General features: G+C 42.0%; 2 protein-coding genes across 9 annotated transcripts in view; one reads left to right on the top strand and one right to left on the bottom strand.

Annotated features, from left to right (window-relative positions):
- LOC101359260 (phosphopantothenate--cysteine ligase) overlaps nucleotides 1-2,357 on the bottom strand; it is a 162,303-nt gene extending 159,946 nt beyond the window's left edge. For all 8 annotated transcript variants that reach the window (XR_002823242.1, XR_002823243.1, XM_023727143.1 and 5 more), the window contains exons 1-2: nucleotides 1,776-2,357; nucleotides 1,291-1,394 (exon numbers count right to left, since the gene is read on the bottom strand). Coding sequence is in view for 6 of the 8 variants with exons in the window: in XM_023727143.1 (XP_023582911.1) it covers nucleotides 1,291-1,394; nucleotides 1,776-2,283 (612 nt within the window). In the remaining 2 variants the exon portion in view is untranslated. The remainder of the gene's footprint in view (nucleotides 1-1,290; nucleotides 1,395-1,775) is intronic.
- Nucleotides 2,358-2,440: 83 nt separating this feature from the next.
- The window catches only part of ZMYND12 (zinc finger MYND-type containing 12), a 32,722-nt gene continuing 11,298 nt past the window's right edge, over nucleotides 2,441-23,864 (top strand). Inside the window, exons 1-3 of the mRNA XM_004372076.2 lie at nucleotides 2,441-2,905; nucleotides 14,843-14,984; nucleotides 15,832-16,003. Coding sequence (XP_004372133.1) covers nucleotides 2,796-2,905; nucleotides 14,843-14,984; nucleotides 15,832-16,003 — 424 coding nt within the window. The 5' untranslated portion in view covers nucleotides 2,441-2,795. The remainder of the gene's footprint in view (nucleotides 2,906-14,842; nucleotides 14,985-15,831; nucleotides 16,004-23,864) is intronic.

The raw sequence follows: 23,864 nt of genomic DNA on the forward strand, positions 1-23,864 counted from the left end.
AGTAAACTAAAGCTCCCAGAGTTTAATCATCTAAGCTAATCATCAGGATTGCCCCTCAAAAAGTTGTTAGCAAGTGTGATACAGATCATATACACCTTCTGTACTATATTTCTCTCCTTAGCATCTATCACTACCTAATATAGTTTGTATTTAATTTATTTATTGAGTGTCTCCCCTGCAGAATGTAAGTATTCCAAGGACAAAGTATGTTTCTTTTCACTGCTACATCTCCAGGTCCTACAGAAGTACCTGGCATATAGTAGGTACTCAGTAATCATTTGTTAAAAGAATGAATAAATAAACTATCCTACTCAGCCAGCAAGTACTAAACACATACAGTTTCTTCTATTTAAATTCTATTTCTATCATCCAATAAAAACCTAAGACCTCTCTCAGGTTCCAGGAAGTCAAATCATCTCAACTATACTACCAGGAACCCTCCCCATGCCCCTTCCTTAAACTATAGCAGTAGCCCCCAACTAGCCTACCCCCTCCACTCTCAACCTTTCTTACTGATGCCGGAATGTTCTTCTCAAACAAGAACTTTATCTTATTCTTCTACTTATGTATCCCTTGGGTCCACAAGATAAAGTCCAAGTTCCTTAACAAGATATACAAAGTCGTCCATGAAGTAAGCTGTCTCTACAGTGTGCCCTCCAGTCCCACTACATTCCCTGCTCTCCAGCCTTGTTGTGTTGTTGTTAGGTGCCCTCCAGTCGATTCAGACTCATAACGACTCCGTATGACAGAGGAGAACTGCCCCCATAAGATTTTCTAGGCTGTAATCTTTACAGGAGCAGACCGACAGATTGGGTTCGAACGGCCAACTTTCGGTTAGCAGCTGAGAACTTAATCGTTGAACCACCAGGGCTCCTTCTCCAGCCCACTTATGCAAACTACTTATGCAACCTATTCCAGGTACTCTACCTGGAATGACCTTTCCCATTTTGTCTGGTAATCCTTGTTACTTTTAAGATCCAGGTCAAAAGGCACCTCCTCTAGGACGCCTTCTTTGACTCCCCCAAGAGGTAGCGATTCACTAACCCTGTGCCCTGACTGCACTTTGTACATACCTCTACTAGACTATTTATCACTCTGAGTTGTAATTGTGTCTGTGTCCAGCTCCCTCACTAGCCTGCAAGCCCCTTGAGGGAGGGAGCTGTCTCATTCATCTCTATAACCCCAGTGCCTAGCACAACGAAATGCAGAAAGGCTATTTCCAGGCCAAGAGAAAATTAACCCAAGATTGGTTACAGGGAACCAGGTCACTGGAAGAGAAGCGCCTATCACCTGCAGTGGGCCCCCAGATGACTGGATCTTGTGTTCAGGCATTTCAGAGACAGGAACATAGAAATCTGACACAGCCGCAGCCAGGTAGAACATCGCAGAGGAGCCTGCAAAGAGAAGCACAGGGTATAACAGAAATCGGGAAGGGGTATGAGATCAGCTCCTTTCCAACGCGAGTTCACTGGCGGTGAGATCTGTTAATCGGGGTAAGTGGATAACTGATGGTACAGTGGTTAAGCGCTCGGCTGCTAACCGACAGGTCGGCAGCTCCAACCCACCAGCCGCTCCTCGAGAGAAAGGTGTGGCACTCTGCTTTCGTAAAGACTGCAGCCTAGGGAACCCTATTAGGCAGTTCTACTCTGTCCTACAGGGTCGTTATGAGTTGTAATCGACTCTACGGCATTAGGTATGGTTGCGTTTAAGTGGGTAAGGGGCTGGTGAGATAAGGCTGTGCCTCCAGGCAACCCGTGGACTCCTAGGGCACGCACCTAGCGGACTGAGTGCCAGGGCCGCAGCCTGCAGCAGATGCAAATAGTCCGCCAAAGTGGTGAATTCTACCGCAAGGAAAGTGCCGGCAACCGCAGCCTCTTGGTAGCTCCGCAAGGCTGCAGCGAAGCCCGGGAGTGCCTTCTCTTCGGCCTCCAGGCACAGCAGGCCTGAATGAGCTGAGTCGGTGGGCCGTAGAGCCGACAGCCACGTCTGGGGCGGGAAGCGGTGGGCAAAGGGAAAAGCGGACCGAGCGCGGCACAAGAACAGGACTCCGTATCCCGCGGCCAGGAAGGCCTCGGCCGAGGTTGCCCCGCGCCGCCCGCTGCTGAAGTTGTCTAAGAAGCGCACTGGTCGCGCTTCCAGTGGGACCTTGGTGCCGCCTGACGTGACCAACACCACCCGCCGGCCCTGCGCTCCCAGCCTAGCCGCGAAGCGAGCCATAACTTCGGCCCAGCGCGCAACACCGGCCGGCTGAGGGAACTCGGCAGCTAGATCCACTTCCGCCATTAATGCCGTAGCGCCTCCCTGTGCCTGCGCACGCTCCAGGTCCACCGGCGCCACGCCCCACTGCTCTCATACCTCCTCTTTGCGCAGCCGCAATCGTGAGTGGGCCCTTGGCTTCCCTCTCTACAAGTCTGGAAATGCAAGGTGATTCCGCCACAGAGCCCAGTGAAGGTGACATTGCACTGAGTGGAATTTTCGACTGGGCGGCCATCTGGAAATGTTTCCTACCTGGGTAAAAAGAGTGGTCGTATCTGATCCTTACCGGCCACCGTATAGACCTTCCTGGACTTGGAGTTTGCTAGAGTTGGACTGGCCGGCCGTTGAACTTTTGAGAGTTTAGATTTTGTGTATGTGTGTGTTAACCTCACAGATAGACTCCAGTTGTCAGTCGAGCCACGCTACCCCTTTCCGTGAAATACTGAGAACGAAGCTGCCCCGTGGTCGTCACGTGACGCCAGGGCAACGCGTATCCTCGCCCGGCAACCGTCCTAGAGACCGACACCGCTGGCTGCAACATGAACGTCATCTACCCGCTGGCGGTGCCTAAGGGGCGCCGGCTCTGCTGTGAGGTGTGCGAAGCCCCGGCCAAGCGGGTGTGTACGGCCTGCACAGTCACTTATTACTGGTAGGCCCTGGAACGTGGCGCCCGGAAGCCTCAACTTCCAATCTCCCTCCCAATCTCGGGTCTGGGTCTGGGTGCCCTGCGTAAACTCAGTCCTCTGACTGCCAGGAACCCCTCAAGGCGGCTTCATACAGGTCCCTAAGACTCCTGTGGCCTCGTCTGCCTCCTCCTCCGTTTATTCATCCTTCACCAAATGTTAATTGAGGTCCTACTGCCCTGTTCTAGGTGCTAAAGTTACTGGGGAGAACCTGGTAGACTAGGTCCCTCAAAGAGCAAACGTTGTAATGGGGGAGACAGGTAAGTAAACGAACAGGCAAAACAGAAAACAAGATAATTACAGAGTGATACATGTCATAAAGACAGGAAGGTTCTGAAGGGGGAAAGACTTTTGTGTTTGAGAGATAGAAAGAAGGCCAGTAGGTCTGGTGTACCGCCGAGATGGGGAGGGTGTGGGGAGGGTAGAACAAAGTGAGGTTGGTTTTCATTTATTTAGCAAAACATTCTCTGATTTCTGCTTCATATTAGACCCTATCTTTGGGCCCGAGATAAGACAACTAGGTTGCTGCCTTCCAGAAACCTAGTCTAAAGCCAACTGACTTGTTTTTTTTTTTTAAAAAAAAAAAAAAAGTTATAACGTACCCAACATGACAAGTGCTCTCACTCAGGGTGTATTAAGCCCTGGGATCTCTGAGGATGGAAGCATGGTGACTGAGGTGTTATCTAGAAAGGTTTCTGAGGAAGTAACATTTACACTGAGTCTTGAAAGGTCTGTAGGAACTTGCTTGGTAAACGAACAATGAAGAGGGGTATGACGTTCCTGGTGTCCAGGACTGCTTGGGCAAAGGGTGAAAGAACAGAGTTTGCCGAGAGCTGAGTAGAGAAGACAGTAGTGGAAGGAGCAGTCAGTGATTTTCAAACCGCAGGCCAGGACTTATTAGCAGGTCATGAATAAGTCACAACCAGCATTTAAAACTAACAAAACAAAAACATGAATAGAAAGTACCAGAGTACATTCTACTTGAATTGTTTCTTGAAACTTTTATGTGAATATTTGTGTGTGTACTGGTTAGATGTATTTCTTACTGTAGATTGAGTCCAAAAAGTTTGAAAATCATTGTAATAAGTAGTGGTGAGAGTTTAAACCAAGAAGATAAAGGTTAGGGCCAAACGGTGACATGGGATGAAGACTAAGGAGTTTGGAATTTACCCTCTGGGTAGCCATGAATGGTTTGAGCTGAGGAATGTCATACTCTCATTTGTGTTAAGGAGAGATGACAGGCAGCAGTGTGGAAGATAGATTGGAGGGGCGACACTGAAGGCTGCATGACCAATTGAGAAGCTGTTTCAGTGGTCCAAACGCAGAGTGATGGGGCTAGAATTTATACAGTGGCTCAGGGAACAGGAGAAATATTCAGAGATAACACTGGAACCTGATGAGCAAAGGAAAAGTTGAGTCAAGAATGACGACTATGTTTTCCCCCAGCTTCTGACTGTTCTCAGGATAAAAGCTAAATACATGAACAAGGCCCTTGACGATGGGCTGCTGGTTACTACTTCAGCCTCATCCCTTGCCTCTCCTATTCTATACCTTTGTCACACTGAACGTTCATCTCTCTCACTGTGTCCTGTTCTGTATCACCCCAAGGCCCTTGCATTCACTTTTCACTTTACCTGAAATACTCTTCTGTCTCTACTTCACCTGGATAACTTCTCTTTATTTTCCAGGTCTCAGGTTAAGCGTCACTTCCTTCAGGGGGCGTTACCTTACCCGTCCACCCTTACAAAGGAGTCCCTGGGTAATGCAAACAGTTAAGCACTTGACTACTAACCGAAAGGTTGGCTGTTCGAATCCACCCAGAGATAACTTGGAAGAAAGGCCTGGCAATCTGCTTATGAAAGGTCACAGCCTTGAAAACCCTGTGGAGCACAGTTCTACTCTGCGACACATGGGGTCGCCGTGAGTTGGAATCAACTTGTTGACAACCGTTTGTTTGTTTTCCACCCTACGTACCTCTTACAGAATGGATTAGGTGTCCGTCCTAAGTGTTCTCACTTCCCCTATCCTAACACTTAGGACATGGGATTGGAATCCATTGTTTAATTGTCTGTATCCCCATTAGGCTGTATGCACCAAGAGGGCAGGGGCAGCATCTGTGTTTTCATTGCTGTTTCCTCTTTGGTGGCTTCATTGCGTTTAGAGTACAATTCCAGAATTTGAACAGGATCTATAAAACCCTACATGATCTGGTCCTGGTTACCTCTCTGCCTTCATTTCCCACCATACCTGCCCCCTCTTTTCCTTGCCCTAGTTACAAGGGCTTTCTTTCAGTTCTAATTTGTAAGCCCTTTCCTCTCTTGGTTTCTTTGCCAAAGCTGTTCTCTCTGCTGGGAACATTTCCTTTAACTATGAATCTCCTGGCTCCCTTCTATCCTTCGGTTCTCAGCTTAAGTTATTTCTTCAGAGGTCTTTCTTGAAAACCCAATCTAAACACCCTCTCCCATTATTCTCTCTCACAAGTACCATTTTTATTCACATTCCTATGGTTTTATGTTTTTGTATTTACTCGTTTAATGTCTGGGTCTTTCACTAGACTTAGCCACAGCACACACAGGCACTCAATGAACATTTGTTGAATTAAACAAAGTTCTAAATTAATAATGAACCTGTTAACTGAGGCAGGGAACACGGGAAGGGGAAGGTGGTGGGTGACATATTTGTTTGGGGACACAGAGCTTGAGGGGCCTTCAGGGCACCTTGGGAGAGTTGGCCAGGAAGCAATTGCAATTACAGGCCTGGCGCTCGGGAGAGATTGGGGTCCTTTGCGTTGTGTAAGCAACCTCTCTTCCTTAAAACACTCATCCCCTTCATCCCTCCAGCCAGAGTAATTCCTTCTTCTTCTCACCTCACTTTGTAGTTACTCTGTACCTCTCAGATGACTGTTATTTTCCATTTTTGTTTTAGTTGTTGGCAAATGTGTTATCTCCTGGATTTGTTATGCTCTGTTAATGCAGGATATTATGTTGGATGTGTGTAGAAGGACTGTCGAATGTGTATCTTTTGATTTGTATCAGATCCATCTGTGTATGCCCCATAGTCTCCAGCAAAGTATCTTAAAATTATTGTCAGTAAATATTTGATGAATGCATGAATAAATGATCATTTTCTATGTCCATACAATCCAGTTTTTTTCCATTCTCTTCTTTCACTTGCCTTTAATTCTCTTAAAGGTTTTCTCCTCTTCTTTTTCCCTGTCTTTTTTCCAGATTTCTCTGCTCTTTTTTTGTCCTGGGGATTTTAGTGCTAAGATTATTCAAAAAATACAAAAATAAAACTAAGGTAATTGTTCTGTGTTTCAAAAATGGGGGATTTTACATACCCCTCCTCCACAGATTTTGATGGTTCAGTATAAAGCACCTAGCACCGTCCCTGGGACAGAGTTGGCACTCAGTAAGTATTCATTCTCTTTCCTTATCCTGAATTTAAGGAGTAGGAAGAACAATCAGTTTGAATTCATGAAAAGTTTTTTTTCCGCATATAATTCTTTTCCTGATTATAAATGAAATTCATGTTCACTGCATGAAACTTGAAAATACAGAAAGTATGTAATAAGTACAGAAAGTATATAATCCACTACTCATCTGTCACATTTGTTGTACTGTGGTGGCTTGCGTGTTGTTGTGATGCTGGAAGCTATGCCACTGGTATTTCACATGCCAGCAGGATCACCCATAGTGACAAGTTTCAGCAGAGCTTCCAGACTAAGACAGATTAGGAAGAAAGACCTGGTGGTCTACTTCTGAAAAAATTGGCCAGTGAAAACATTATGAGTAGCAGCGGAACATTGTCTGATATAGTGCCAGAAGATGAGCCCCTCAGGTTGGAAGGTACTCAAAATATGACTGGGAAAGAGCTGCTTCCTCAGAGTAGACTCCACCTTAATGACTTAGATGGAGTCAAGCATTCAGGACCCTCATTTGTTGATGTGGCACGACTCAAAATGAGAAGAAACAGCCTCAAACATCCATTAATAATTGGAATGTGGAATGTATAAAGTATGAATTTGGGAAAATTGGAAGTTGTCAAAAATGAAATGGAACACATAAAGATCAGTATCCTAGGCATTAGTGAGCTGAGATGGACTGGTATTGGCCATTTTGAATCAGACAGTCATTTGGTGTACTATGCCAGGAATGACAACTTGAAGAGGAATGACGTCACATTCATTGTCAAAAAGAACATTTCAAGGTCTATCCTGAGTACAGTGATAGGATAATATCCATATGCCTACAAAGAAGACGAGTTAATATGACTGTTATTCAAATTTACATACCAACCACTAGTGCCAAAGATGAAGAAATTGAAGATTTTTATCAACTTCTGCAGTCTGAAAGAGATCAAACATGCAGTCGAGATGCACAGATAATTACTGGTGATTGGAACACAAATGTTGGAAATAAAGAAGGATCGTTAGTTGGAAAATATGGCCTTGGTGACAGAAGCGACGCTGGAGATCGCATGATAGAATTTGGAAGACCAGCGACTTATTCATTGCAAATACTTTTTTTTTACCAACATAAATGGTGACTATGCACATGGACCTCACCAGATGGAATATATTTGTGGAAAGAGATGATGGAGAAGCTCAATATCATCAGTCAGAACAAGGCCAGGGGCTGAAAGCAGAACAGACCATCAGTTGCTCATATGCAAGTTCAAGCTGAAGCTGAAGAAAATTAAAACAAGTCTGCGGGAGCCAAAATACGACGTTGAGTATATCCCACCTGAATTTAGAGACCATCTCAAAAATAGATTTGTTGCCTTAAACACTTAATGACTGAAGATCGGATGAGTTGTGGGATGACATCAAGGACATCAGACATGAAGAAAGCAAAAGGTCATTAAAAAGGAAAGAAAGAAAGGACTAAGATGGGTGTCAGATGAGACTATGAAACTTGCTCTTGAGCGTAGAGTAGCTAAAGCAAATGGAAGAAATGTTGAAGTAAAAGAGCTGAACAGATTTCAGAGGGTGGCTCCAGAAGACAAAGTATTATAATGAAATGGGCAAAGACCTGGAGTTAGAAAACCAAAAGGGAAGAACATGCTCAGCGTTTCTCAAGCTGAAAGAACTGAAGAAAAAATTCAAGCCTTGAGTTGCACTATTGAAGGATTCTACGGGGAAAATATTAAAAGGCACAGGAAGCATCAAAAGAAGATAGAAGGAATACACCGTATCACTGTACCAAAAAGAACTGGTTGACGTTCAGCCATTTCAGAAGGTAGCATGTGATCAAGAACTGATGGTATTGAAGGAAGAAGTCCAAGCTGCACTGAAGCGTTGGTGAAAAACAAGACTCCAGGAATTGACAGAATATCAGTTGAGATGTTTCAACAAATGGATGCAGTGCTGGAAGTGCTTACTTGTTTTATGACAAGAAATTTGGAAGACAGCTACCTGGCCAACTGACTGGAAGAGGTCCATATTTATGCCTATTCCCAAGAAAGGTCATCCAACAGAATGCGGAAATTACTGAACAATATCATTAATAACACATACACAAGTAAAATTTTGCTGAAGATCATTCAGAAGCGGCTGCAGCAGTATGTCCACAGGGAACTGCCAGAAAATCAAGCTGGATTCAGAAGAGGATGTCGAACCAGGGATATCATTGCTGATGTCAGATAGATCTTGGCTGAAAGCAGAGAATACCAGAAAGATGTTTACCTGTCTTTTATGGACTATGCAAAGGCATTCGACTGTATGGATTATAACAAATTATGGATAACATTGCGAAGAATGGGAATTCCAGAACACCTGATTGTGCTCATGAGGAACTGTACATAGATCAGGAGGCAGTCGTTCAGACAGAACAAGGGGATACTGCGTGGTTTAAACTCAGGAAAGTTATGCATCAAGGTTGTATCCTTTAACCATACCTGTTCAATCTGTATGCTGAGCAAATAATCTGATAAACTGGACCATATGAAGAAGAATGGGCATCAAGATGGAGGAAGACTCGCTAACAACCTGTGTTACGCAGATGACACAACCTTACTTGCTAAAAGTGAAGAGAACTTGAAGCACTTACTGATGAAGATCAAAGACCACAGCCTTCAGTACGGATTACACCTCAACATAAAGAAAACAAAAATCCTCACAGTGGACCAGTAAGCAACATCACGAGAAATGGAGAAAAGATTGAAGTTGTCAAGGATTTCATTTTACTTGGATCCACAGTCAACATCCATGGAAGCAGCAGTCAAGAAACCATAGACACATTGCATTGGGCAAATCTGCTGCAAAAGACTTTTTTAAAGTGTTGAAAAGCAAAGATGTCACCTTGAAGACTAAGGTGTGCCTGACCCAAGCCATGGCGTTTTCAATTACATCATATTCATGTGAAGGCTGGACAATGAATAAGGAAGACTGAAGAAGAATTGATGCCTTTGAATTGTGGTGTTGGTGAAGAATATTGAATATACCATGGACTGCCAAAAGAAAGAACAAATCTGTCTTGGAAGAAGTACAACCAGAATGCTGCTTAGAAGCAAGGATCGGGAGACTACATCTTGCATACTTTGGACATGTTATCAAGAGTGATCAGTCCTTGGAGAAGGACATCATGCTTGGTAAAGTAGAGAGTCAGCAAAAAAGAGGAAGACCCTCAACAAGATGGATTGACACAGTGGCTGCAACAGTGGTCTCAAGCATAACAATGATTGTGAGCATGGCGCAGGACTGGGCAGTGTTTCGTTCTGTAGTACATAGGGTCGCTATGAGTCGGAACTGACTGGCCGGCACCTAACAACAACAACAACAAAACGTGAAATGGACAAATTCCTAGAAAGACAAAACTACCAAAGATGACTCGAGGAAATGGCAATCTGAATAAACATGTCACAAGTAAAGATACTGATTTTTTAACCAAATAACTTCCCACAAAGAAAAGCCCAGTGGCTAACAGACACATAAGGAAATGTTCACGATCATTAACCATTAGAGAAATGCAAATCAAAACTACAATGAGATACCATCTCACCCCATTAATCCAAAAAACACAAAATAATGAATGGGAGAAGTTGTGGAGAGACTGGAACACTTATACATTATTGGTGGGAATGTAAAGTGGTGCAACCACTTTGGAATTTGATTTGGTGCTTCCTTAAAAAGCTAGAAATAGAAGTACCCTATGATCCAGCAGTCCTGCTCCTTGAACTATATCTTGGAGAAATAAGAGCTGTCACACGAATAGATATATGCACACCCATGTTCATTGCAGCACTGTTCCCAATAGCAAAAAGATGGAAACAACTTAGGTGCCCATCGACGGACTAATGGATAAACAAATTATGGTATATCCACACAATGAAATACTACGCAATGATAGAGAACAACGATGAAGCCGTGAAACATCTTATAACATGGAGGAATCTGGAAGCCATTATGCTAAGTGAATTTAATCGCGAAAGGATGAATGTTGTATGAGACCACTATTATAAGAACTCAAGAAAAGGTTTAAACACGGAAGACAACATTGTTTGATGGTTACGAAGGTGGGAGGGAGGGAGAGGGGTATTCACTAACTAGATAGTAGACAAGAATTATCTTAGGTGAAGGGAAGGACAGCACACACTACAGGGGAAGTCAGCACAACTGGACTAAACCAAAGCTAAGAAGTTTCCTGAATACAACCAAACACTTCGAGGGACAGAGTAGCAGGGGCGGGGGTCTGGGGACCAAGCTTTCAGGGGACATGTAGGTCAATTGGTATAACAAAGCTTATTAAGAAAATGTTCTGCATCCTACTTCAGTGAGTGGCATCTGGGGTCTTAAAAGCTAGCAAGTGGCCATTGAAGATGCATCAATTGGTCCCAACCCACCTGGAGCAAAGGAAAATGATGAACACCAAAGACACAAGGAAAGTATTAGCCCAAGAGACAGAAAGGGCCCCATAAACCAGAGACCGCATCAGCCTGAGACCAGAAGAACAAGATGGCGCCTGGCTACCACCAATGACCGCCCTGACAGGGAATAAAACAGACAGTCCCTGATGGAGCATGAGAAAAGTGGGGTGCAGAAGCAAAATTCTAGTAAAAAGACCAGACTTAATGGTTTGATTGAGACAGAAGGGACTCTGGAAGACATGGTCCCCAGACTCTCTGATAGCCCAAAACTAAAACCATTCCCGAGGCCAACTCTTCAGACAAAGATTAGACTGGACTATGGGACGTAAAATGATACTCGTGAAGAGTGTGCTTCGTAGCTCAAGTAGATACATGAGACTAATAGGCAGCTCTTGTCCGGAGGCGAGATGAGAAGGCAAAGAAGGTCAGGAGCTGGTTGAATGGACATGGGAAATCCGGGGTGGAAAGGAGGAGTGTGCTGTCACAGTATAGGGAGAGCAACTAGGATCACATAAAAATGTATGTATAAATTTTTGTATGAGAGACTAACTTGAATTGTAAACTTTCACTTAAAATACAGCAATAAAATAAAAAAATAAAAGCCCAGGACCAGATGGCTTCACGGATGAATTCTGCCAAATGTTTAAAGAACTGACGCTAGTCCTACACAAACGCTTCCAAAAAACGGAAGAGTAGGGAACATATCCTAACTCATTTATGAGACTAATATTACCTAGATACTAAAGCCAGACAAATATATCACAAAAAAAGCTAAGACTATTATCCCTTACGAATTAAAGATAGAAAATTCCTCCACAAAATACCAGCAGACTGAATCCAGAAGCATATAAAAAGGTTATACACCATGACCAAGTGAGATTTATTCCAGAAATGCAAAGTTGGTTCAACATATAAAAATCAGTATAATATACCTATTAATTGAATAAAGGACCAAAGCCACATGATCATCTCAACAGATGCAGAAAAAGCTTTTGACAAAAAGTATTTGATCATTTTAATTGACATAGAAACAGTATTTGAGAATATGATTGAAATAATCAGCACTAGGAATAGAAGTGACCTTCCTCAATTTGATAAAGGGCATCTGTGAAAAACCACAAGGCATCTGGTGATGCAATGGTTATGTGCTCAGCTGCTAACTGAAAGGTCGGCGGTTCGAACCCACCAGTGGCTCCGTGTGAGAAAAGACCTGGCAATCTTCTCCAGTAGAGATTACAGCCTAGGAAACCCTATGGGGCAGTTCTGCTCTGTCACATAGGGTCTCTAGGAGTCAGAATCGACTGGAGGGTACATAACACCATGAACAACAGAAAAAACCTACAGGTAACATACTTAATGGTGAAAGACTGAAAGCTTTCCCTTTAAGATCAGGAACAAGACAGGAATGTCTACTTTTGCCACTTCTAGTCAACATTGTTCTAGAAGTTCTACCTGGACCAATTAGACAAGAATATGAAATGCATTCAAATTGGAAGGGAAGAGTAAAACTATTTCTGTTTGCAATTATATGACTTATATATGTAAAAATCTTTAAAAATTTACAAGAATATTAGAGCTTATAAATGAGTACAGCAAGGTTGCAGGATACAAGATCAAAATAAAAAACTCAGTTGTATGTCTACACACTAACAGTGAACAATCTGAAAATGAAATTAAGAAAACCATTCCATTTCGGGTAGAATCAGAATAAAATAAAATACTTAGAGATAAACTAACCAAAGAAGTGCAAGACTTGTACACTGAAAACTATAAAACACTGTTGAAAGAAATTAAAGAAGACCCAAATAAATGGAAAGATATTTTCGTGAATCGGAAAACAATATTGTAAAGATAGCACTACTCCCCCGCAAACTGATGTACAGATTCAATGCAATCCCTATCCAAATTCTCACTGCGTTTTTTTTTTCCAGAAATTGACAAGCTGGTCCTAAAATTCATGGAAATTCAAGGCACCTAGAGCAGCCAAAGGAATGCACAGTTGTTAAGCACTGGGCTGCTAATCGAAAGATGAGCAGTTCGAACCCACCACTGGCTCCGTGGGAAAAAAGACCTGTCGATCTGCTCCCGTAAAGATAACAGCCTAGGAAAGCCCTATGGGGCAGTTCTACTTTGCCTTATAGGGTCGCTATGAGTTGGAGTCAACCTGATGGCATACAACAACAGAATAGCCAAAACGATGTTGAAAAAGAAGAACAAAGTTGGAGGACTCACACTTCCTGATTTCAAAACTTACTTCCAAGCTATAGTAATCAAGAAAGTATGGTACTTATATAAGGATAAACATATAGAGCAATGGAATAGGATTGAGAGTGACAAATCATATCCATACATCTGTGGTCAAAGGATTTTCAACAAGTGTGCCAAGAGCATTCAGCGGAGGAAAGAATGGTTTCTTCGACAAATGGTACTGGAACAACTAGAGATCAAAAGAATGAAGTTGGACCCTACCTCACATCATACGCAAAAAATAACTAAAAATGAATCAAAGATCTAAATATAAAAGCTAAAACTATAAAACTCTTAGAAGAAAACGTAGGTGTAAATCTGCATGACCTTGGATTAGACAATGGTGTTTTAGATATGACACTAAAAGCACAAGCAACAAAAGAAGAAATAGATAAACTGGACTTAATCAAAATTAAAAACTTTTGTGCATCAGCGGACACTATCAAGAAAGTGAAAAGGCAGCCCACATAATGGGAGAAAATATTTGCAAATCATATATCTGGTAAGGGTCTAATATCCAGAATATATAAGAAACACTTAAAACTCAACAATAAGCAGATAAAGGACCCAGTTAAAAAATGGGCAAAGGATTTGAATGAACATTTCTCCAAAGAAGATATACAAATGTCCAATAAGCACATGAAAAGATGCCGAACACAATCAGTTGTTTTTGTTAGGTGCCTTCAAGTCGATTCCGACTCGTAGCCACCCTCTGTACGACAGATAAAACACTGCCCGGTCCTGCGCCATCCTCACAATCGTTATGCTTGAGCCCAGTGTTGCAGCCACTGTGTCAATCCATCTCCTTGAGGGTCTTCCTCTTTTTCGCTGGCCCTCTTCTTTACCAAGCATGATGTCCTTCTCCAGGGACTGGTCCCTCCTGATAACATGTCCAAAGTATGTGAGATGAAGTCTCACCATCCTTGGTTCTAAGGAGCACTCTGGCTGTACTTCTTCCAAGACAGGCTTGTTCGTTCTTCTGGCAGTCCATGGTATGTTCATTATGCCAACACCATCATTCAAAGGCATCAGTTCTTCTTCCATCATCCTTATTCATTGCCCAGCTTTCACATGCATATAAGGTGATTGAAAATACCATGGCTTGGGTCAGGCGCACCTTAATCCTTAAGGTGACATCTTTGCTTTTTAACACTTTAAAGAGGTCTTTTGCAGCAGATTTGCCAAATGCAATGTGTCTTTTGACTGCTGCTGCCATGGGTGTTGATTGTGGATCCAAGTAGAATGAAATCATTGACCATCATGATGTCGTTTATTGGTCCAGTTGTAAGGATTTTTGTTTTCTTTATGTTGAGGTGTAATCCATACTGAAGGCTCTAGTCTTTGACCTTTATCAGTTAAGTGTTTGAAGTCCTCTTCGTTTTCAGCAAGCAAGATTGTGTCATCTGCATATTGCAGGTTTTTAATGAGTCTTCCTCCAATCCTGATGCCACATGCTTCATGTAGTCCAGCTTGTTATTATTTTTGTTTACTGCTTGTTGTTATTAACTAAGCAGAATACCCACAGCATCCCTGTGTGCCTTTGGAACTTGAACATCTGCCTTCAGAAACAATATCCTCCCCCTACCTCTTCCCAACTCCCAACACATCTCTAAATAACCACATGAAAGAAAAGAGATTTGTGTCTCAGAAATGGCTTTGGCCTCCTGCCTGGTTCGCACTGGGCTTACTTTTCTAGTGTCTAGGACTAGACCAGTAGTATGGCCAAGAGGATCTTAGATGTTGGGTTAGGCCAAAGATAAAGATAATAAAGTCCATGTCTTTATTGTCAGTGGTGTGGTGCATCAAAGAGCTGACTGGGGCAGCATCCATGAGAAGATATGTCAGCTCCTGATTCCTCTGCGCACTTCCATGCCCTTCTACAATTCAGAAGAAGAACGGCAGCACGGCCTGCAACAGCTGCAACAGCGGCAGGTATGCCCTATAGGACTATTACAGGGTTAACTTATGGGTGCAGCAAAACAGCCCAGAACAAGGTTGTACTTTGTTGAAACCAGTCAATTGTAAGTTCCTGGTGGGTAGAGATGTTGTTTTATGTCTTTATGTCCTCAGTACCATTCATAGTATGTTCTCCACATATTTACCGAATTCTTGCCTATGCTAAGTACTGTGATACGAGCCTGGCCACATAATAGGAGGTCAAAACATGATGTATGAATGTAGGAGTAAATAAAGGAAATCAAGAAAAATAGCCCCTACTACTGTGGCATTGACAGCATCTCAATTACTCTCAAAAAATTAGCCCTTTATAAACCATAAATCTCTGAACACCATATTCATCAGTTTTAGTGTTGATAGTGGTCTTAGAACAATGCAGAGTTAAAGGTAACTTTTGATATTAGCTAAGCAGGATAATCCAAAGGAAAAATAAGAATTTTCTCCCAAAATTAGCTCAGATAGAAAGGCAGAAAGTTTTAGATAGTCATGAGACCTGGTAGTTTTCCTAAACTTAGGTTTTATTAGGAATATAAGAATAATACATATTTATTCATTTAATAACTTAATATTGAAGCACTCACATATGCCAAACCCTGATTTAAGATGAAAATACACATTTTAGTGGTCCTTGAGGAACTCACAGTCCAGATTTTGCCTTTTTATGTCACCTATTTTGGATCACATACGCACCCGAATACAGGCAGACCCACTATGTGCCTGCAACCAGTTCATTAGCTGTTGGTCTTATCTCCAGGTGTGTCTATATCGACCTTTGACTTTTACCTTTAGACTGTCTTACATGGTTTATTTTTTTCTTCCACAGAAGCATTTGATTGAATTCTGCTACACCGTAGCCCAGAAATATCTCTTTGAAGGAAAACATGAAGAAGCTGTCCCAGCAGCTTTACATTCTCTTCGCTTCCGTATGAATGTGTACGGCCTGAGTTCAGTAGAGCTTGTGCCTGCTTACCTGCTGTTGTCCGAGGCTAGCCTTGGTAAGTGAAACTGACAAGAGACCCCTGGAGCCTTCAGAGGTGCTATATTGGGTCATATGAATGGCCAAAGTCCAACCTTGACAGTGATACTATTCTCCATTCTGAAATAGTTCCTCAATATTTTCTTGGTTTCATGACCTTGACACTTTTGAAGATTTATGGAATCTTATAGAATGTCTCTCAGTTTGGTTTGTCTAATGTCTCCTCCCTCATGACTAGATTCAAGTTATGTGGCTTTGACAGGAAAATCACAAAAGTGATGCTGCATTCTTCTCATCTCATCCTATCAGTTGGCACGTTTTCAATTTGTTCCATTACTGATGATGTTCGTTTTGATTACTTTATTAAGATAGTATCTGCCAGTCTTCTCCTCTGTCAAGTTACTCTTTTTATTATTACTTTGTAATTAATAAGTATTACTTTATAATTAAAAGTTATTTTGTAATTAGCAAGTATTTTATGGGGAGGTAGTTTGAAACTGTAAATATTCCATTCTTCATCAAGCTTTTAATGCATTCATTTATATATTTATATCAGAATAGACTCTTGATTTCCTCTTTTATTCAGTAGGTTATAATCCATTACTATCATTACTTTGGTCTTCAAACTATCCCAGATTTGGCCAATGAGACCCCATTCAAGCTGGCTTCTGTGTCTCCTTGACATGCCCCATCATTCTTTGAACACTTTTCTGCTTTTGGAACATTTTTCCAAGGAGCCCTGATCCTTTTAGTGGAAAATGGAATTTAGAAGCCAAGAGCTATGTGCTAGATGTGCTCATTACTATTGGGGTGTTGTTGCTCTCAGGCCTTTTCAGTGGACAGAACTAGGGAATATATGTAAATATAATTATGTTTATAAGTATATACATATATATACAGACATTATGTCTATATTTCTGTATCTATCTATCCACCTACCTAGAAAACGATGAGTCCATATTGATACATCCAAATCCAGTTCACCACCAGAAGGTGCAATCAAGTCTTCTCCCATTCTATGTTTGTAGCTCCCTTCTCTGACAGTGAGAATGCTAGCTTCCATCTTCATTATATTCATATCTTTGATCAGTTTCCCTGTATGAACCAACCTTCCATCTCTACTTCCATTCCTTCTTCTTTGCAGATGCCCTCGTCTCCCTTTTTGGTCTCTGACCCCCCATTCTGGGCTACCTCCTTTGCCTGGATGTCCATCTCACAGTTTGGGCTGTGACTCCCCCTGCCAGGCTACTTACCTGCAGGATCGCCTTCCTCACCCTGATCAGGTTCTGACTCCCTCCTCCAAACTAATGGAAAGAGCACTGGACAGGGAAATGTGGTCCAGGTTCCATTTATCTCTGACACTGACTACATAGTTGTAGGATTTTGGAAAAGTTACCCTGGTCTAAGTCCCATCATTTCTCATTTGAACTACTGCCTTCTAACTGGTCTCCCACATCTTCTCTGGCCTCCCTCCAATCCATTCTCCACACACAAACTGATCAAGTCACTGCCCTAAATACAATTCAGTAGCTTCCCATTGTTCTTACATTAAAGACCAAATTCCTAAAGCAATCTATGAGGACCTGCTTGGTCTAGCCCTTGCCAAATTCTCTCATCGCATCTCACATTCTTTTCTCTTCCTCCCAGTTACACTGGCCTTCTCTTAATTCCTCAGAGGCACTGTGCTCCCTCCTGCCACCTGGTCTTTGCACATGGTGTTTCCTTGTTCTAGAAGACTCTTCTCTAGCCACTTTCCCCACTCCTCTTCCCCTTCGCCTAATTAACTCCTATTCATCCTTCAGGTCTCAGCTCATGAGTTATTATCTCTTTGTCTAGAAGTGTTTTCAGACTGGGTTAGGCCTTTTTTTTTTTTTTTTTTAATACACCCATTTGGAAATCTCTTCCTTTTTTCTGAGCACTTACTTCATTAATAATTATACATTCATTGGTGAGATTAGTTAATTAATGTCTCTGTCCTCCACCTGACTGTAAGCCCAGGGAACTGGGACTGTGTGTCTTCTTACTCACCATAGTGTCTTCAATACCCAGCACAGTACTTAGTGCAGAGAAGGTACTCAACAAATGCTCTCAGTACCTGACACCTAGTGGGCATTTGTTGAATCTGAATCTGAACCACAGGATTGTTTTAAGGATTAAATGAGTTCAAGTGTGATGAACATGGAAGTGTTTTGAAAGCTAGAAAGGGCTATCTAAATGGAAGATTTCATTATAACTTCCATGGTCATTGATATAAACCCTTGCCAACCATTTTGAAAGTCTAAATAAATCACATCTCTTGAGCCCATGCTTCTTTCCCATCTTAGAGACCCCTTCAGACCCAAGAGGAAAAATAATGGATGTTCAACCTTTTTTAAAAAGTAAAACAATGGAATTTTAATCAACTAAAAATGACATTTTCATTAACACTTCAAATACAGAGGAACCACCTTACTCATCTTTCTCCACTGTTGTCGTAGCATTGGAACCAGGAGAAGCTGGGTTCAAATCCTAACTCTTTCTTCACGGGTGGGGTGACCCTACACGCCAAGCTCTTTCTTGCCTTAGGGCTCTCACACATGCTGTTCCTTCTGCCTGGAATGTTTTTTTCTCCCTCACACATGGCTGGCTGTTTTCAAACCTTTAGGTGTCTGCTTAAATGTCACCTCGTCAGAAAGGTGTTCCTTAATTATCCAATCTTCTCTTTTTCTTAATCACTGTGTTCTGTTCATTTCCTTCATAGCAGTTTATCTTAGTTATCCAGTGCTGCTATAATAGAAATACCACAAGTGCATGGCTTTAACAAACAGAAATTTACTTTCTCACAGTTTAGGAGGCTAGAAGTCTGAATTCAGGGTGCTAGCCCTAGGGGAAGGCTTTCTCTCTGTGTCGGCTCTGAGGGAAAGTCCTTGTCTCTGCAACTTCTGTTTCCTGGTTCCTTGGAGATCTCCATGTGGCTTGGCACCTATTTTCCCTCATCTCTGCTTCTTTAATCTGCTCCTTTTATGTTTTGTAAGAGATGGACTCAAAATACACCTTACACTAATCCTGCCTCATTAACATAACCCATTCCCAAAAGGGATTATAACCACAGGCATAGAGGTTAGGATTTACTATTAGGTTAGTTTACTATTTTTGGGTGATACAATTCAATCCTTAACATATTTCATTTTTTGTTTATTCATTGTATATCTGTATATTCATTGTATATAAACTCCTTGAGGGCAGGAATCAAGTCTGTTTTATGTACCAGTCTGCACTGAGCATCTAGCACAGTGGTAGAGACTCAATAAATTAGCTGGGTATATGGTTGAATGAATAAATGAAGTTTCCTCCTCTGTCAGTTCCTCCTCTGATACTGACTTCACAGGGCTTTTGGCAGTCTTAACTCACAGGTGCAAACAACCTAGCACAGTGTGTGGCAAACAGCAGACCCTCAGTAAATGGTGATTCCCTTTTCTTTCCTTTGTGCCTCACGGCCTCAACCTTTGAATCATCTGTGCCAGCTTTATTCTGGGCACCTTTAGTTTCATCACTGAGTCCTGAAAATCTTCCTTCATAATGTCTTTCAGATCTGCCACTAACCCAGAGTAAGCTTCAGATGCCCCGCCCTTCAAACAACTGCCACTGCTCCTTACCTGGCTTTCCTTCCTCTGTTCCTCCATGTACTATTAAAATCACCCTTCAGGATAGCCTTACTTCCTTCAGCAACTTTGTCTCTGCTACCTCCACTCCATCCCTACACCTCTCCAGCTGGCATTATAGTTAAGAAGGTACGTCTGAGCTTACTCATAGGACACAGTCTTAGTTCTGACCTGCTTATAGCAGTCCATTCCTCTCACTTCACTCTGTCCAGCTCTCTGAATTTTCTGAGAGTTTATTCTCCCAAGTATGAGTCTTCCTTTGAGACTGGTGCTAGTTTTAGATGCTGGTTTAGCTTGGCTCTGAGTCCTTCCTTCTTTCGCACTGTGTCCTTGAGTGAGAACTGGACAGTGAAATATTTCCAATGTATGTCAATGCCCTCTACCAATTTTTCTTCATCTAAGTAATCTTAGCTAGGAATCATATAGCTGCGTGTTGCTTGTGTGTTGCTGTGATGCTGGAAGTTATGCCACTGGTGTTTCAAATACCAGCAGGGTCACCCATGGTGGACAGATTTCAGCTGAGCTTCCAGACTAGGATAGACTAGGAAGAAGGACCTGGTGGTCTACTTCTGAAAGGACGTAGCCATTGAAAACCTTATGAGTAGCAGCAGAACATTGTCTGACATAGTGCCAGAAGATGAGCCCCACAGATGGCAAGGCACTCAAAATACAACTGGGGAAGAGCTGCCTCATCAAAGTAGAGTTGACCTTAATGACGTAGTTGGAATCAAGGTTTTTGGCCCTTCATTTGCTGACGTACCACGACTCAAAATGAGAAGAAACAGCTGCAAACATCCGTTAATAAGAGGAACGTGGAATGCATGAAGTATGGATCTAGGAAAACTGGAAATCATCAAAAATGAAATGGAACTCATAAACATCTATATCCTAAGCATTAGAGAGCTGAAATGGACTGGTACTGGCCGTTTTGAATTGGACAATCATATGGTTTACTATGCCGGGAGTGACAAATTGAAGAGGAATGGTGTTATATTCATCCTCAAAAAGAACATTTCAAGATCTATCCTGAAGTACAATGCTGTCAGTGAAAGGATAATATCCATACACATACAAGGAAGACCAGTTAATACGACTATTATTCAAATTTATGCACCAACCACTAAGGCCAAAGATGAAGAAATTGAAGATTTTTACCAACTTCTACAGTCTGAAATTGATGAAACATGCAATCAAGATGCATTGATAACTACTGGTGGTTGAAATGTGAAAGTTGGAAAATATGGCCTCGGTGATAGAAACAACGCCAGAGATCGCGTGATAGAATTTTGCAAGACCAACAACTTCTTCATTGCAAATACCTTTTTTCAACAACATAAATAGCGACTATACATGTGCTGCTTAGAAGGAAGGATGGCGAGACTACGTCTTACATACTTTGGACATGTTGTCAGGAGGGATCAGTTCCTGGAGAAGGACGTCATGCTTGGTAAAGTACAGGGTCAGGAAAAAGAGGAAGCCCCTCAACGAGATGGATTGACACAGTGGCTGCAACAATGGGTTCAAGTATAACAATGATTGTGAACATGGCGCAGGACCGGGCAGTGTTTCATTCTGTGGTGCATAGGGTCGCTATGAGTCAGAACTGACTTGATGACACCTAACAACAACATACGTGTGGACCTCTCCAGATGGAATACACAGGAACAAATCGACTACATCTGTGGAAAGAGATGATGGAAAAGCTCAATATCATCAGTCAGAACAAAGACAGGGGCCGATTGCAGAATAGACCATCAATTGCTCATACGCAAGTTTAAGCTGAAGTTGAAGAAAATTAGAACAAGCCCACGAGAGCCAAAGTATGACCTTGAGTAAATTCCACCTGAATTTAGAGAATATCTCAACAAATAGATGTGATACATTGAACACTAATGACCTAAAGACCAGATGAGTTGTGGAATGACATCAAAGACATACATGAAGAAAGCAAGAAGTCATTAAAAACACAGGAAAGAAAGAAAAAAGACCAAAATGGATGTCAGCAGAGACTCTAAAACTTGCTTTTGAATGTAGGGTAGCTAAGGCAAAAGAAAGAAATGATTAAGTGAAATAGCTGAACAGAAGATTTCAAAGGGGGGCTCAAGAAGAAAAAGTAAAGTATTATAATGAAATGTGCAAAGACCTAGAGTTAGAAAACCAAAAGGGAAGAACACCATCGGCATTTCTCAAGCTGAATGAATTGAAGGGAAAATTCAAGCTTCAAGTTGCAATATTGAAGGATTCTATGGGGAAAATATTAAATGACGCAGGAAGCATCAGCAGGAGATAGAAGGAATACACAGAGTCACTGTACCAAAAAGAATTAGTCAAGATTCAGCCATGTCAGGAGGTAGCATATGATCAAGAACTGATGGTATTAAAGGAAGAAGTCCAAGCTGTACTGAAGGCTTTGGCAGAAAACAAGCCCCCAGGAATTGACGAAATACCAATTGAAATGTTTCAATAAACAAATGTAGCACTGGAAGCGCTCACTTGGCTATGCCAAGAAATTTGGAAGACGGCTACCTGGCCAACTGACTGGAAGAGATCCATATTTGTGCCCATTCCAAAGAACTGAACGTGGAAATTATCGAACAATATCATTAATATCATACACAAGTAAAATTTTGCTGAAGATCATTCAAAAGTGGTTACATCAGTACATCATCAGGGAACTGCCAGAAATTCAAGCTGGATTCAGAAGAGGACATGGAATGAGAGATATTGCTGATGTCAGATGGATCTTGGCTGAAAGCAGAGAACACCAGAAAGATGTTTAGCTGTTTTTATTGACTACGAAAAGGCATTCGACTGTGTGGATCATAACAAGTTATGGATAACATTGCGAAGAATGGGAATTCCAGAACACTCAATTGTGCTCATGAGGAACATGTACATAGATAAAGAGGCGGTCATTTGAACAGAACAAGGGGATACTGCGTGGTTTAAAGTCAGGAAAGGTGTGTGTCAGGGTTGTATCCTTTCACTATACTTATTCAATCTGTATGCTGAACAAATAATCCGAGAAGCTGGACTATATAAAGAAGAATGGGGCATCAGGATTGGAGGAAGATTCATTAACAACCCGTGTTATGCAGATGACACAACCTTGCTTGCTGAAAGTGAAGAAGACTTGAAGCACTTACTGATGAAGATCAGAGACCACAGCCTTCGGTATGGATTACACCTCAACATAAAGAAAACAAAAACTGGACCAATAAGCAACCTGATGATAAACGGAGAAAAGATTGAAGTTGTCAGGGATTTCATTTTACTTGGATCCATAACCAACGCCATAGAAGCAGCAGTCAAGAGATCAGACGATGCATTGCATAGGGCAAATCCTCCGTAAAAGATGTCTTTAAAGTGTTAAAAAGCAAAGATGTCACTTTGAGGACTAAGATAAGCCTGACCCAAGTCATGGTGTTTTCAGTCGCCTCATATGCATGGGAAAGCTGGACAGTGAATAAGGAAGACAGAAGAATAATTGATGCCTTTGAATTATGATGTTGGTGAAGAACACTGAATATACTGTGGACTTCCAGAAGAATGAAAAAAATCTGTCTTGGAAGAAGTACAGCCAGAATGCTCCTTAGAAGGAAGAATGGCAAGACTTCATCTCACATACTTTGGGCATGTTATGAGGAGGGACCAGTCCCTGGAGAAGGACATCATGCTTGGTAAAGTAGAGGGTCAGTGAAAAAGTGGAAGACCCTCAATGAAATGGATTGACACAGTGGCTGCAACAATGGGCTCAAGCATAACGATGATGGTAAGGACGGCACAAGACTGGGCAGTGTTTTGTTCTCTTTTACGTAGGGTTGCTATAAGTTGGAACCTACTTGACGACACCTAACAACAACCACAACAACAACAGCAAGAATCATTTGCTTCTTCAACTAGAGAGGACCTTAAAGATCACTCAGTCTAAACTTGTTTTATAGCCCAGTCCCAGGTAGAAGATGTGACTTGACATGTTCACGTGAGCCAGGATCATGATGGACTCAGGCCTTTTGCTTCACTCTAGTGTTTTTCCGTTTTAGTTTGAGCTTTGAGCTTCAGTCAAGCAAAGTTACCTGCTTCCTCTTGTAGGCTGCTTCTGCTTAACCTCTCCTCCTTTAACGCGGGAACGTGTGATTACAACTAGAATAAAATGATGCTTACATAGGAACTGAGTATGGGAGCAAGGTCAAAGAAGAGCAGATGGTTGATTTATGAAGAGTTTGTATCGTTGCCTCT

Source organism: Trichechus manatus, unplaced genomic scaffold (genome assembly GCF_000243295.1).
Source record: "Trichechus manatus latirostris isolate Lorelei unplaced genomic scaffold, TriManLat1.0 scaffold00015, whole genome shotgun sequence".
NCBI classification, from domain to species: domain Eukaryota; kingdom Metazoa; phylum Chordata; class Mammalia; order Sirenia; family Trichechidae; genus Trichechus; species Trichechus manatus.